This window comes from Fonsecaea pedrosoi (assembly GCF_000835455.1).
Source record: "Fonsecaea pedrosoi CBS 271.37 unplaced genomic scaffold supercont1.4, whole genome shotgun sequence".
NCBI lineage: Eukaryota > Fungi > Ascomycota > Eurotiomycetes > Chaetothyriales > Herpotrichiellaceae > Fonsecaea > Fonsecaea pedrosoi.
In genome coordinates this window covers 2,195,622-2,211,171 of record NW_013550612.1, presented here as the reverse complement: position 1 = coordinate 2,211,171, position 15,550 = coordinate 2,195,622, and the positions used below count along the sequence as shown (strand labels likewise).

General features: G+C 52.2%; 5 protein-coding genes across 5 annotated transcripts; 1 reads left to right on the top strand and 4 right to left on the bottom strand.

The window, feature by feature from the left end:
- Window positions 1-4,796: 4,796 nt before the first annotated feature.
- Z517_06607 (uncharacterized protein) lies at window positions 4,797-5,036 on the bottom strand (the record flags this gene model as incomplete). The annotated part of the gene is made up of 1 exon (XM_013428346.1): window positions 4,797-5,036. One exon carries the CDS (start codon window positions 5,034-5,036, stop codon window positions 4,797-4,799), a length of 240 nt encoding a protein of 79 aa, XP_013283800.1.
- A 1,961-nt stretch (window positions 5,037-6,997) lies between these two features.
- Window positions 6,998-8,344, bottom strand: Z517_06606 (uncharacterized protein; the record flags this gene model as incomplete). The annotated part of the gene is made up of 3 exons (XM_013428345.1): window positions 6,998-7,293; window positions 7,385-8,135; window positions 8,195-8,344. 3 exons carry the CDS (start codon window positions 8,342-8,344, stop codon window positions 6,998-7,000), a joined length of 1,197 nt encoding a protein of 398 aa, XP_013283799.1.
- Window positions 8,345-9,891: 1,547 nt separating this feature from the next.
- Z517_06605 (uncharacterized protein) lies at window positions 9,892-10,464 on the bottom strand (the record flags this gene model as incomplete). The annotated part of the gene is made up of 2 exons (XM_013428344.1): window positions 9,892-10,302; window positions 10,456-10,464. 2 exons carry the CDS (start codon window positions 10,462-10,464, stop codon window positions 9,892-9,894), a joined length of 420 nt encoding a protein of 139 aa, XP_013283798.1.
- Window positions 10,465-10,857: 393 nt separating this feature from the next.
- Z517_06604 (uncharacterized protein) lies at window positions 10,858-13,407 on the top strand (the record flags this gene model as incomplete). Its single annotated transcript, XM_013428343.1, has 1 exon — window positions 10,858-13,407. One exon carries the CDS (start codon window positions 10,858-10,860, stop codon window positions 13,405-13,407), a length of 2,550 nt encoding a protein of 849 aa, XP_013283797.1.
- Window positions 13,408-13,523: 116 nt separating this feature from the next.
- On the bottom strand, window positions 13,524-14,893 carry Z517_06603 (uncharacterized protein; the record flags this gene model as incomplete). The annotated part of the gene is made up of 2 exons (XM_013428342.1): window positions 13,524-13,656; window positions 13,734-14,893. The coding sequence occupies 2 exons, from the start codon at window positions 14,891-14,893 to the stop codon at window positions 13,524-13,526; spliced, it is 1,293 nt and encodes a 430-aa protein (XP_013283796.1).
- Window positions 14,894-15,550: the final 657 nt, after the last annotated feature.

Genomic DNA, 15,550 nt, shown 5'->3' with positions numbered 1-15,550 from the left:
GGGGGGGGGGGGGGGGGGGGGGGGGGGGGGGGGGGGGGGCGACGACGAAGGGTATTCGATCGCGAGCGACGTTGGGGAGTTTGGCGCCGTCATGTTCGAGATTGTTGTTGGGGTGAAATGCGCGTTCGACATCCTTCACGCCTAGAAGGAACCGGTGGGTATGCGACTGTCGATGAGGTTGTAGCGGCGCTGGAGGAGGTGGAAGAGCTGGATAAGGAGTGGCTGTTCCTGGCGAGCTAGGTAACTGGGTAGCTTATACACTTGGATAGAGGTGAGGCAAGGCCCGACGAAGTAAGGAGAGGACTTGACCTAGTCCAACCTTTTGAGTTCAACCCGGTCAGATGGGGTTGGAGGAACTAAGTGATCCATAACTCTGGCAGTTTCCTGCCCTGGTGAGAGGTGTGAAAGGTCGGGGATACAAAAGCCAGGTGAAGTTGAGTGAGATCGAGCGATAAAGCGGCGAAAGGCGACAACGCTAAATAAGGACTAGTACTCGGTAAGAGGTACCGCCGTGCTCACTTTAAAATGACTATGGGTCAAGGTTAATGTGCAAAATTATCATAAGAAAGAGCGCGGACGAGATACTACAGTAGAACCCCCATCGATTCGATCTATGCCATGTTTTTCATAGCGAAGAAGTATCGAGACCACCAAGTATCGTGTCCATCTCGGTGGCAAGGTCATGGTAATGGGCATCGATGCCTTCATGCATTCATCCAGGCTCGCGAATGGAACTAGATGTATTATGTCTTGACTATGTCTCGCGAATATCTATACATTTCGCAGTCAGTCCCGTGAAAGGGGTTCGGGTTGATTCATCGACATCGATAGTGGCCCTGGATGGCATCATAGTATCACCCTGTGGCCATGTCACAGCATCAGTCTCACGAGCGGATACCTTTCCTCGCCACCCACGGATGTATCAATGGCTGAATCGATCAAGGAATGGGTGCTATCTCCGATGATGGCTTTTCTCTCCATGACATTGTCGTCGCGCAGCTCAGGGAATGTGAGATGCAAGGTCGACAATGCTAGTTGGATGGCCATGATCTCAATGTCCCCTCAACAGAGCGAGGAAAGTGGGAATACTCCTCGTTGGTAAGTCGATGGAGATAGGGGGACCTGTTACGGCCTGAGCTGGTGTGGCATGGGAAGAAAGATCGACTCGACCGGAATTGAATTGTGGAGGCATTTCCATTTTCTGCGCTGGATGGAAAAGGATTCCAGAAAGTCTGTTGACGGTGGCTGGGTATTGGTAAGTTCTTTAGACAGAGCGCGAGTGCGTGAGTGTACATGTGGATGTGGATGTTTGTGGATTCCCTTGTGGATTGCGGATGATGGATGCATTGTCACCCGTGAGTGTTCTCTCAAGGAGGTCCAAGCTAGCCGTCATCACTTCCCGCAATATTACCTTCAAAGCAAGAAGGCAGGCAGGCAGGTAGGTACGGCGTCAATGGTGTCTCGGCAGGGAAATGGTGGAGTGGGCACCTAATTTTGTATCAAAAGCATCCCATACACACTGGATGTCCTGGTTGTCTGAGGCATTTTTGGTGGGACCAGTCATTTCAGCTGTCCCAGGTTCACAGCTGGAACTCAGGGACTGGAGACTGAGCAGTGACGAGTTACAAGATTCGAGGCACATCCTGTCAAGAGCAGGGACAGATCAATCCTACCAGTGTGTGAATAAGGGATGGAGATGGGTTTCATGCCCTCGATATCAGCGTTGGCACAGCTGAGATTTTGATATGATGCGGCTGTGCGAGGCCTGTTCCCTGGGAAGGGGCGGGAGGGTATGGACGTTGGTAAAAGATGGGTTAGATAGGGGTTACCATGTGCAGTATGTGACTGTGTGGAGGCGAGGATGAGGTCTGACGACAATCGTGGATTCGAAGAGGATGATCACCCGCTGCGAGACACAGACACCTTCCCATTTAACGCGGGCACAGGCGTCCCGGCCCCTTGACTGCCACGACTGCCACGGACTGCTCAACGGGAGTGATCGTCAGAGGTGTCGCCACGCGTCGGAGAATATTGGAACTACCACTGGCAAAGATGATGACATCGGTGGGAGTCCTTATAGCCCTTACAACCCTCATCCCTCCCGATGGCGTCGACGGAGCGGGACAGGGTGGCGAGGATGATGTCGATGACCAGTCCAGACCCTCTGAATTTCTACTGCGGAGAAGGTTGTGTGTGTGTGTGGTTGTCTGTCTCCTTTTGACTAGGTGTGAAACTGAGAAGGAAGACTAACGACAATGAACCGTATACCCCTCGCATCGCCTTCGCGCTCGATCTCGATCTCGATCTAGAGGCAGCGAGCCGTCACAGGGAGATAGTGAGCTACACGCTCCGGATAGAGAGATTATCCCTCAAGAGTGATGCGGCAGGGCCTCGAAATGTCTGTAAATCGGTAGGAGAGGGTGCTCTTGGTAGGTATCTGCCTGGGGTGCTAGGTAGGAGGAATCGAGTGACCGAACGACGAAAGGGGTGAGAGCTATTGACCTATCACGAGAGAGGAGGAAGGAGCATCGAGGAAAGAACCAGCCTGAGGTCTCTGGACGTCGCAGATCGAAGGGGGACCGTGCGGCCTGAGCAATGACAGGGAGATGGGAGGGGGAGGCGAAGGTGGGTGACCGACCACTCCATCCTAGACTGGATAAGGCCCAGGAGGGATCGAAGAACAAGGGGCCACGCATAATAATCGCCGTCAGATACTCGTCGGGGTCAGGGCCACAACGTCACACACAGACATACACTCACACGTGGTGCTTTTCTCTATCTTTCTCCTTCTCTTGCCTCCCTCCCCATCTGTCAATCACCTGATCTTGATCAGGAGATCTCTCAGCTTCCAAACCCGACCTCTTACCAACAAGGAGTTATGTTATCACCTATCGGTCATTGGGTGGATGGGAGAAATCCTGGCTATCCATACATAAAGGTGTGGAGAGGGAGGGATCGGGGGTCGAGGAGAAGGAAGAGGCGACATTTTTGCTCTTTTTGTGATGTGATGTGATGAACTGAAACAAAGAAAAAAGGGGGCTCTAGAAGGCCCTGTCTGTGTGGATGGATGAATGCAGCTATGGCAACCGCAATGTCAATGTCGATTTCGATGCCGATGGAAAGAGATGAGATGAAGATGAAACAAATCACAATCCCACAATTTCTCCATGGCCGATAATCGCAAATCCCATGGTTTGCGGCATGGGCAACACACAAAACCCCCCAACAGCCAAGCCAGAAAGATGAAAAGCCAGAACAGACCAAATCATCGCCTCGTGGGCAGGAGTTTCCCACTTTCCCACCCAACAATTCCACATTCTGATTGACCACCAGAGGGGGGTGACGGGGAAAAACTAAAAATGGGGGAAATGGCGAGTTTTACGTCTTTGAATGTCGATCTTTCGACAATCCCCCTCTCCAACACTCACTGACCATATGGGATGCATGTCACTGTCACTGTGCGGTGGCACTGGTGCGAAGAGGAGGCACTACTAGGAGGACTTACTACGTGCTTGCTTGATTGCTTGCTTGCTCGGTCTCGATCTGACATGACTATAGTCCAAGACCTAATAGGTATGTGGTACATAGACACCATAGGTAGGCAGTAGTAGTAATGGGTAGTGATAGATATGTAAGCAAGCAAGACCTATCCTCTGGGTGCCTATCCTATCCTATCATTAAATAGCAGACCAGGACTAGGAGAGTTACTTGACACTCGAGAGTCGTGGCTGTATGACGTTCCCCCAGAAAATCCCAGCACGGGGCCGGGTTGGTTCCATATGATGCAAGTGATCGACGAGGCTGTTGCCTGACAAGACGAACGTCACGCAGGGCCTCACTGCGAGGGTATGGCCACAGCCAGTCAGCCAGGAAAGAGGGGAAGTACGGGGAGTGAGTCAGTTAGTCTATCTATCTGTCAGCGTCCACTGCTTGGTGTCGTTTGGTCGTGGCTGGGGTGCTGGTGTCTACACCCATGTACAGACTTCTATGCATAGCGGTACTGTAGACCGATTTCAGCACAACAAAAGTAGGTACCTATTCAGTAGGTATGATAACATTCAAGTAAACTGTCCAGAATGGATTATTGGGCAAGTTGTACCTGTATGCTCATAGATACTATTGCGCAGGCTTAATTTACCTCCCCCCCCCCCCACCCCCCGCGGATAGTCATAAGGTGACTGTTACCACAAGGGTGCATGGGGGAATTCAATCACATCAGACAACTGCAGGACAAGCACAACCTAATTGTCGTATAGGTAAGGGAGCACTGTAGATTGAAAAACAAAGTGAGTTATATCACAATAGTTGAGCAGAGATAATCTAAATTGAAAGGAAACAAAGCGAAGTAGTTTGGTAAATCATTTCATTCAGCTTCGAGTTCGTAAAGATCTGTATTTCCACCCCTTAAAAAATCAAAAGCCCCTGCGCCGCCCGATGCTGCTGGCGCTTTTTGACGAGAAGAGCAGGAATGTAATATTCCGCTATTGGTAATAGTACACATTGGGTGAGAACAACCTCACCACCACGCAGGACTGCAGCTATGATATGCCGCGTGTACGCGTGAAAGAGTGATAGGTCGAAGCAGTCATGAGAACCTTCTGTTGCACGGTCCTCTACCACAAATTGGAGTCAACCACAGTGGATAATTGTATATTTCAGCGAGGAGTTTCGCAGTCTCACTCCGTCATGCTCACTGACAACTCCGTCACCCGTTTGGTGTAGATGCCAACTGGTTCTTGATGATATAGTTGGCGAGCTTGAACGCTCAGAGAAAGGAATGTCGCTCCGTGGTACGGTTAAAAAGATGATCGTGACGAGGTACTGCTGTGTGTACTCTGCTTGGAAAGACCTGCGTTGGCGTGGGCATCAACACCAACGGGTGGACTTCGTCGTCGTGCTGATCGGGTTGCAGCATCCATTTGTTGCTTGGTGTGCATGTGCATCATTCGAGCGTACGAAGTCATGGCCGCAATAGGATCAGATTCATAGTTGAAGTTCTGTTGGGGGCTGGTGAGGTATTCGACGGCCGAAGGCATGGTGGAATTTGATCTGGAGTTGGAGTATTAAAGGTTTTTCTGATGTTGGAAGACTGCAATGGTCAACACGAGATGATGGTGCTAGAGGTGGTTTCGACGTAAAAAGATGTTTTGTAAATGATAGTGAGCTGATATGGAAAATGGCAATGGGGAATCCAGACCATCTGGTTATATATCTCGACGAGAATGCTCAGCACACCAGGCTGAACCACCATTGGCGAGAATGAGGGCGAACCGAAAGACGGAATGGAGGGCAAAGTCCAGGTCTAGAGGCGGAGAAATGGCGTATGTCGCGCCCAATGAGTGTGGTGAGACCTCTGGAGAGGTTATGCAAGTTGCCGTCAGTTGGATGGAGCTGAGTGGCCATCTGGCGAACTACAATTTGACGGGGCGATGATCAAACGGCAATGGTGGCCCTCGATCCCCAGCAAAAATGAAGATTTCAAGGACCAGAGCTGAGCATCGAGCAAATAGCCATGAAGAACGTCCTTTGCAGGTGGAGAACGACCCTGCCGATCCGTCAAACCCAGAATCGTCCAGGGTCTGATGGGAGAGGCAATGCAATATGATCACATCTCGCATTCGATAGACATGCGGAAAAATTGTGGATGGGGAAGCCCATGCTCTAGACCCAACGATTTTGGGCCGAGGGATTCTCGTGGTCAGGCATTCGAGATAAGCATGTCTGAATTCTATTCAAGAGTGATCGTCGTCGGGGAAGATGCTGGGACCACTTCGCATACTTGTGCGGTCTTAACCAAGGGAGAAGCCCAGCAAAGCGCGCAGGCTAGATCGGACGTGCGTAACAAGGAAAGAGATACAGGAGAAAGGAAGAGTGAGTAGTCATGGTCATTTCCATTGTTTGCTCATGTGTGCTAGAGGTTCGTGACGCTCGTAGTGGATGGGTTGCTGGCGATAGGGTGGTGTGTGGCCTGGGGCGTCCGACGGCGACACGGGAAGAAGCAGTTGGGGGACAGTTGCCGTGTTGTTGCCGGTTGGCGGCCAATGACAGGCTTCGAATCCCAAGTAATGACGTCGGTCCAGCACGAAAGCGGGAGCCCCAGCCTTGCGTCTGCCAAGCGCGCCACCCGCTTCCTAATTCAGGTTCAGGTAATGGACCCTGGCCATCAACCGCCGCCCTGTCATTGAGAGTCCTGCGAGTGGTACCGAGTATTTGACAAGTGCGCGCCTCATTCTCCGTCGTGAGATAAGCTTTACCACCACCCATCATGGGAAGAACTCGTATGACTTGTTCTGCGCCGCCAAACAAGTCGAACCCAATCGCCCATCATCCACAGGTATATGTCCTTTTCTTCATCCAATGGCATATCTCCAACACGTAAAGGTTCAGTAGCGAACACTTGGGTTCAAGGGTCCTGAACACCCACAGCGAAGGCCTATGGGAGCCTGAATGATGCCAGAGGCTTGTGGTTCACCATTCACATGTTTGCGGCATCGAATGCGAGTTGTAAGCAACATTATCTTTGTATGAACAAGGTCGATTATCATGTGAATGTGGATCTTTATGGACACTTGGTTGAACATGATTTGGCCAACAATCGGTTTGCTGGGGTCATCAGCGGTTTGTCTGGCCTGCCGTACAAGTAGACAACTCTGCAGCACCTCCACATAGAAGTATAGGTAGGGTGACGTGATGTTTGATCAACAACAAGCATCACAAAGCAAAGCAGTGGGGTAATGGCATCAGCGCCTGTCTCCATATTGGTTATTTGGTCCTGGTGGTGCCCCTGGATACCGCATCCAGCTGTCGGGTGGAGGGACAAAGGTTTGCGGCGGTGGCGGCGGTGGAGGATGAGGGGGAAAGGGAGCATGCTGGTATCCTATGTTTGCCTGAGGGAATGGAGGAGGTGGGGGAGGAGGCCAAGGACCTACCCATTGCGGTGGTCTGGGGGGAGGTACCGGTAGTCCTGTAGGAGGTAGGGGCAGAGGCGGGAATGGCATTACCATAGGGGGAGGTGGAGGAATCGGCGCAGCGTTTGCATTAACGTGTGCTGGTGGTGGGTCAAATCTTGGAGGTTGCCCAGGTCGCGAATGATAACTGCTGGGAGAGTAGGGGCGGCTTCTGGAGCGCGACCGGCTTCGACTTCGACTCCATTGTCTCCTCGGGTTCTCAGGCCGGCGTGTGGGAGGTGAGCGGCTATACGATCTTGATGATCTGGAGCGCCGGTTGGTTGAAACACTACGACGTCTGCGCTTCTGAGGTGTTGCACTTCGACTGCGATCCGAGCTTCTTGACCTTGAACGTGGTGAGGAGTCTTCCGAACCCCCCCTACCACGCTTCTTCATCTTATCACAAAACGACCGGGACCATCCGTAATATGTATCACCGACCACGTCACCCGCTTCATCGTGGTACGAGATCTGACCCATCTCGTCAATCTCCGGGGAAAGGCCAGATTGTTCAAGCCTTGGGAGGGTAGACTCAGCGCCCTTCACATCGTTCAAAAAGTCTTTCAGCGCATTCACCAAACTCTCATCTGCGGGGCCCGCGGAAAATTGGAGGGCTCGGACCTCGTCAGGACGCATTGGCTGCGAGCTGTTTGGGATTATATGACGCATCAGATTGCCGGCGGGGAGGTCGTAGAAGGGTAACGAAGGGTCGCCGTGTGTCGCAGGGATGAGGTATGGGAGTTCTTTGTCTGCACTCTTGCGCTCTGCCTCATGTTCCACTGTTGGCTGGGCTTTGGAGGCGACCCCAGCGAGTGCATCGTGCAGCTCATCAATCACTTGTGGGCTAAAATACTCCTCCTCTTTCCATAGTTGGATCAAATCGGATAGCCGCCTCCGCACGCGTGCCTTTGCGTCTGATGCGCTGAGTCGGATCAGATCTGCCAGAAACGGTTTCAGCGACTGTGTTAGGTTGTTGCAAAGGGCGACGTCGGCTTCGTGATATTTGGCATGGTGAAGGAGATCGTTCACAAGATAGAGGATATGGAGTCGCTGTCGTGAGACTCTTGTGCTGGATGATTCATCTGGCTGGTTTGTAAGGTGTCGGCCTATGGCAACCAGATATTTCCCCAGAGCGGTGGTCCTTGTCGTTGAGACAACCACGTTTTCCAACAGCCATTGTTTACATGTCTATAATTCTTCAGTTAATCCGGCCTTGAGGTATTGTGTCATTCTTGAAGTGTCCAGACCTGTATGTTGCGACTCGAGCATTGGTGGAGGGTAGCTTCAAAGGCATTGTGAAAGGTGGGGAGGTCGTCTCGCGAGACCTTTGTCACGTCGGGTCGCAGGAGAGAAGCGCCAAAAGAGGCTTTGGCAAGAGAAATGTGATGCGCTGCCATCTGGGTTGTACGGAAACTGAGATGCAGGATTTGGTCATTATCTTTGGAGGGGTTGTAATTTCGGTTTCCGAGGGGTTGGCGTTGTCACCGACCAGCCTGAACATCAGTTGCGATACAAGGTGGGCAAGGCTGCACAGACGAAATGTCAGCCACAATATAGCCACAGTCACGTGAATTCAGCCACAGGCTCGGGCGACTCGTACTCCGAGGACTTCCGTACTTTCTCCGTGCTCCGAGCAGGGTGTTTTCGGACAAGGCTGAGACAGCCTTGTTTCTTCTGGCAGCGCATTTTAACGCCACCTCTGTCAGCGTGACCCCTGAAAGAAAGGTGATTTCAAAGACTCGTACACTATTGGATCACCTCCTACTGCGGTCTCCTGCCACTTGGTGGTCGTGTATATTTCGGATTTTCGGTATGCCTTTTCAGGCGACTGACCGATTAATCGGCTTAAACAGTGCCAGTCTCCCCACGAAATTCCGCATGCTCAGCTGAGGGTCCGCACCCATATTACAAACAACAGACAAATCCACTGGCTGGCAGCAGTCAAACTGAGGACCTCTCAGGCCACTGGCCTTCTGCTTTCCACTTATCCTTCGCAACCTGATGCCTAACAGCCGCTTTATTCTCCGTACCTGGAATCCCGATCCCAGCAACATCATTTCGATTGCTTAGCACGCAATCACCTTCTTAGTAGGAGTCATTCGCAGCCCTGATTCGACGCTGCCTGTGAGTTGAAATGTCCCAACACTAGTCACTACTTACTACTACTGCAGCAATGCCTTGTGATCCCACATCCCACCCCCTTTAAAACATTTCCACTTCCCCTCTCTTCGGTTTGTTTGAACTTCTTCTGCCTTGTACAACAGATTTGCAACAGACAAACCCTCAGTTTCCGCAACAGGAAGATCCTGCGGTTGATTCCTCGCCGTCTCGGCTCTCAACTTGGCTCTTGGACGCCAGTTACTCCGATTCTCGTTCCCCACTGTATAAACCCACCATCTCTCAAGTCCGCAGCCATGAGTCTCGCAGGCACCGTCACCACCACTCTCACCCAGACAGCGGTCCGCCATTTCTCGGCGCAAGTACCCAAACCAGCGACAAGATTACAATCAGCCGTTGCAGGCACTCTTATTACCTCCGCCGTTCTTCTGCCCTTTGTCCCCCCTGCAATCGAGTCGAAGCGCGAGCGTGACTCAGGACACCCAAATGCTTCGAGGAAGCACTATGCACCTTTATGTTGTCATGCATGACGAGAACGTGCGAGCGGTATAAAGGACAACAGAGGATGAATACGGCGTTATGTTCATTTGGTCACATCGAGGCGTTGGAATGATTGGGCGAGCGTTTTAGCATAATACCCGTTTGATGGTCATGGTCATGGTTGGAACAACAACAGGAGTTACAGAGGGTTTGCGACATTTGGCTTCAGGGAACAATGGAACTTGATCATCAATGTACACACCAAACGAATACCTCGGGGTTCGCCCGTACAGAATATATCAAGCATTCAGAACATGACTTCGCGTTTTCTTTCTCTTGCAGACCCTCAACTCAATCTATCCCCTTTCTTGCTTCGGTACGGCTCCGCAGCTTCGTATTTGCTCTTCTCTCGTACTCTTTGCTCTCCATCGACCGGCGCGTGTCCCACAGGTGCCGCATCTTCACTTATTTCGCTGCTCGGACTACCTGCATGATCCAGTCCTTTGGTGTTTTGAGACCCATTCGAAAGGCCAGCCTGCTCTTTTGGTTTGGTCTTGGTCTTTGAGGTAGGAGGTTGTTTGTTGAAAGCAATGTGCGAATCTTCTAGGCGTTGAAAACGAGCCTTTTTCTGCTGTTCTGCCTCGAATCGGGCAGCTCGGTCAGCATTGATGGATTTCTTTGCAAAGTAGTAGGCGCCTCCGCCGGCGACGCAGAGCACTCCCCAGCCGATCCTGTGAGTCGTGGCGCGGTTAGCAAGCTACCCTAATTTGTGCGCAGCTCAATGCATTGACTCGGGGGAAGTCGACGCAGAGTGTTACAGCACACGGCTCAGAGCCCATACCAAGTCGACCTTATCTGCGTACAGGATCAGCGATCAGAGTTGACGCGGCGACGAGAAGCATTTACTCACAGTATTCATTTCGACCCGAGTTACCTTTCCATACCCAGAATAGAGAAAAAGGAAGACGGGTGAAGACCAATTCGAAAAAGCTCGCTTGTAGAAACAGCTCGGACGGAAATCGGAGACCCAAGCCTGGAAGATGTATCCACATTGAGGGTGACGTAAATTTGCACTATGACCGATCTGCGCCACCGTTTAGCGAGAGCCTCGTACTTCAAATCAGGCAACGATAAGTGTTGTTCGCCTCAACTCTCCTCTATCCTGTCCATTCACCATTCTCATTCCTTTTTTATTCTTCCACCTCTTGCTCTCTGTGTGCTCCAGGATATTCCTGAGACCGAGAGTGGTCCGCTACCTATCGATTGCCGCTCCTCTTGACGCAGTCCGCCACAGCGGCTGCTGTCTGAAGCCATGTCGCTCAAACGAAAAGCCCTTGCGGACGCTGCGAATGGTCGATCCTCTAAACGCTCCACGCCTGCTCCCTCGACGCCTGTAAGCATCGATAGCGACGAAGAATATTTTGAAGGATCCGACCCACGCTCCCAAGACCCTAGCGATAGCGAGCAAGAGCACATTCGAAAGGCCAGAGCGAGGTTGGACTTTAGTTCCTTCCAGGGTACAAAGCACAAACAAAAGCCGTCGATATTCGGGGAGAAAGACTTCTCGTGGCTCTCACTGAAGCCTGATCATGAGAATAGGCCGCTGTGGATAGACCCAAATGTGTCTATTGGGTCGAAAAAGGGCCCCAAGATCACCCTAGAGAGCTTCTCTCCGTTGTCTGCACAGGCGACGGACCTGCTTACCACCATCGCAGAACCCCAGTCGAGACCTTCCTATCTCCACGAATATAGATTCACAGAGCATAGTCTCTATGCCGCCTTATCGGTAGGTCTACGTGGTGAAGATATAATACGTGCACTAGAAAAGCTGTCCAAAACTCCCGTCCCGGAGACCGTGATCGATTTCATTAACCGCCACACGAAAACGTACGGAAAGGTACGGCTTGTTTTAAGGAACAACAAGTTCTTTGTGGAGTCCGACGAGCGCGAAATCATCGACATGCTCCTGAAGGATCCTGTTATTGGCCCCTGCAAAGCAGTCGGCACGGACGTCCAAGTTGGAAGAATCCAAACGAAGGCGACTGTCATTCAAGGGACCAGTAACGCCAAAGGCATGACACAGGCGGGACAGGGAAACGTGGAGATGCCTAGAGATGATCCGGCCAAGGAGAACGAGGCCATGATCGCGGCTCTGAGGGATGAAGAAGATGAAGAGGATACCTACAAGGAAGCCACTAGTTTCGAGATCGCGCCAAACAAACGTGACACAGTGGCGAAGCAGTGCTTAGACATTGGCTATCCTGCCATCTCAGAGTACGACTTCGCCAACGATTTCGAAAATGCGACATTACCGATTGATCTGAAACCTTCCACTCAAATCCGGCCGTACCAGGAGAAAGCGCTCAGCAAGATGTTTGGTAACGGTCGTGGCAAGAGTGGCATCATTGTCCTGCCTTGCGGGGCGGGGAAGACTCTGGTTGGTATTACCGCAGGCTGCCATATCAAAAAGAGCATCGTCGTTCTCTGCACAAGCGCCATGTCCAGCTACCAATGGGCCAATGAATTCAGGAAATGGTCTGATATCAGAGAAGAGGATATCGCTGTATTTTCTGCTACCGAAAAGAAGAGGTTCCATGGAGACGCAGGAGTGCTGGTCACTACCTACTCCATGATCACAGCAGGTGGGAAGCGCGCCCACGACACTCAGCAGATGATGGATTGGGTGTACGGCAAAGAATGGGGTCTAATGTTACTTGATGAGGTCCATGTCGTCCCCGCCAAAATGTTCAGAAAGGTCGGCGAAAATATCCGCTCCCACTGCAAACTTGGTCTTACCGCCACATTGCTCCGAGAGGACGATAAAATCACCGATCTCAACTTCATCATTGGACCGAAATTGTATGAAGCCAACTGGATGGAGCTTGCTGAGCAGGGTCACATTGCCAAAGTGCAATGTGCCGAAGTATGGTGCCCGATGTCTATGGAATTCTACCAAGAATATCAGAATGCAAGCACGAGGAAGCAGCCCCTCTTCTATATTATGAATCCCGAAAAGTTCCGGGTTTGCCAGTATCTCATCAATTACCACGAGAACCGCGGCGACAAGATCATCGTTTTCAGTGACAATTTATTTGCTTTAAGACATTATGCAGAGAACATGAAGAGGGCTTTCATTTACGGTGAAACCAGCAACTACGAGCGCCTCGAAATTCTCAATCGATTCCAGCACGATGATCGACCCGAATTCAGTACCATCTTTCTGTCCAAAATTGGCGATACGTCGCTTGATTTGCCAGAAGCAACTTGCCTGATTCAGATTTCTTCGCATTATGGGTCTCGACGTCAAGAAGCACAACGGCTAGGGCGCATTTTACGGGCAAAGCGTCGCAACGACGAAGGCTTTAATGCATTCTTCTATTCTCTCGTCTCCAAAGATACAACTGAGATGGCATACAGTGCCAAAAGACAAGCTTTCCTGGTTGACCAAGGTTATGCCTTCAAGACCATCACACATTTGGCGGGTATGGACAAGATGGACAAACTCATGTACTCGAGGGCTGAAGAGAGAAATGAGTTGCTGGCGAAGGTGTTGCTTCAAAATGAAACGGCAGCCGACATTGAGAAAGTCGACGACAATATGTGGAGTCATCTGAGTGGAGGAGGCTCTTCAGCCAAGGCCAGGGCGCAGAAGTTGCAGGTGCGCAGACAAGCTGGCTTACTGGCGGATGTCAGCGGTGGTGGTACCATGGCCCCCATGTACCGTGAGCAGGACCGAAGGAGCAAGAAGAACCAGGGACCCGAGAGCGAATGGTTCAGAAAAGAGGCCCGACGGCGCGAACTTGCAGCCAAGAAAAGAAAGAAGGAGAAGATGGAGGCGGAAAGGGCTTCGGGTCGTGCATAGTGTGCATAGCGTGCATAGACGGAAAAGTCTTTGTGTTTTGATTGTATAACTGCTTCGACTATCTGGGTCTTTTGGTGGTTTGACAGGCTGCTCGCTATGGTGCAGGCTAGAATTGCTCAATTGAATTTGACCTCGACTTTGGGCACAGGAGGTATCATCTTTATCTTGGCCAGGTCATCAAACACTTCCAACAACGACTCTGTAGAGTCGACGAAACCATGCCAGCCCAGTTTCCGCGCTTTGTCTGTCCTATAGCCAAGAATGTCAGTCTTCGCCGTGATATGGATCTCTTGTCAGTGTGAGAGATGACGGGGGAAATCACTTACGAGAATATAAGGGGTGATGCACGACAGACGGTGCCGTCCAGAAACCCGAACACGCGGTCGACGTCCCTCAATTCCTTCTGGGGCAGCTGATTCTGCTCTGCAATTTCCTTCCACGCCTGTGCCACGTCCTGCCTCTTGGCCCAATCAGCAAAGGTGAATCTCCGCCGTGATACCCCTTTTCCACCATAGCCTCGCGGGTTGAAGCGCGATTCCCTCGCGACGTACTCTGCATTGTCGTCGGGCCCTGTCCATTTGATCCCGTACCAGCCCGCGATCCTGGGCCAGGCCGACTCCCAGGTGAAGGCGCTGTCGTCGCAGGCGTTGAACTTTTGGTTCTCCGCCGCGGGGGTCAGGACCGCCCATTCCTCCATGTACGCGTTCATCATGGAGCTCGACATGCTGCAGCCCGCCTGCCACGCCACCACGTCGGCAGGGAACTCGAGCGGAGCTTGCAAGTGGCGGCAGACGGTGGCGTAGACGGCGAGGGGGAAGGCCGCGTTCATCGCCGCGTCCGGGACGGCCCCGAGAATTGGTCCCGGCATGAGGATGTTCCACCCGACGCCCTGGTCGCGGCAGTATTCAAACAGGGCGTCTTCCTGGGGGTAATAGAAGTTTGGCTCCAGCTCGACGCGCGGGTCGGACTCCTCCTGCGGCAGCTTGGTCGGGCCGAGGTGGACGCCGTAGTTTTTCGCGCCCGTCTGCAGCATGACGCGCCGTGGCTTGAGGTGCGCGCGGACGAGGGCGCCGAGGAAGTTCTGCAGGAGCTGCGTGTTGACGCGGGCCATCTCGGCGGCGTCGCTCCACAGGCCCTGGCCCGCCTTGGGCTCCAGCTGGATGTACGAGAAGAAGAAGACGTGGTCGACCGAATCGACGCCGTGCGACTGCAGCACCGCCGCGATCTCCTCGGGCGTCTTCAGAAAATCCACCGCGATGTGTTCGGCGTTCTGGGGCAGCCCGCCCGCGAGCAGCGGCGGCCGCCGGCTCAGGCAGATGATGCGCTTCCAGCGCTGCGGGGCCTGCGAGAGAACACGCAGCATGTAGTTCCCCGAGATGCCGTTGGCGCCGGTCACGATGGCGGTGAGGTCTTTGACGTCGGGGGGAAAGGTGGGTAGGCCGTGGTAGATGCCCCGGGAGTAGACTTGCTGGACGGCAGAAGACATGGTGGTGGTGGTCAAAGTCCCTGAGAGCGATGTGAAACCAGCTTATTCAAATCCAACACAAAAGCCTTCAAGCAAGGTGTATACTCCTCTTGATCTTCAGACGTTTTCCTTTCTTTCTTTTTTCTGACTTGAAACCCCTAGATCTCTAAAAGCCGTGTTTTCGTTATCGTTGGAATATATTTTATTACCACCGCTGACAAATATATGCTAGGTTTCATACTTTTACTACGGTACTCGTGAATGCCTTTTCGGCAGAGTCCTCATCTTGGATAGCCGAGACTTGGTACAAGGAACTGCGGGGGAAACAAGGAAAAAGGAGGATGGAGAACGGGGCCACGATCGGGGTAAGGAAGCGAACGGAGGGAGGGGGGGCGGGAGGACATTGTTCCCTTCCGATGGGACTAGCTAGCTCGACACCTGAACAACGTCGCTTCCTTTGACTGAGGAGGAATGATCTGGCGTAAATCATGAATGTACGGACAGTTTAGCTCCTATGCAATCGTGTGGCTCAGACATGCAGCGTGGCATGGACATGCTGTGGTTGTGGCAAGTGTTATAGGGACGACCTGCTAACGCACCGTTCGGAACATTCCGAAAGGCTTTACATGAGATGCACCATCTCCTCATGACGAGGCCAATACCTGACGAGCAGATGGG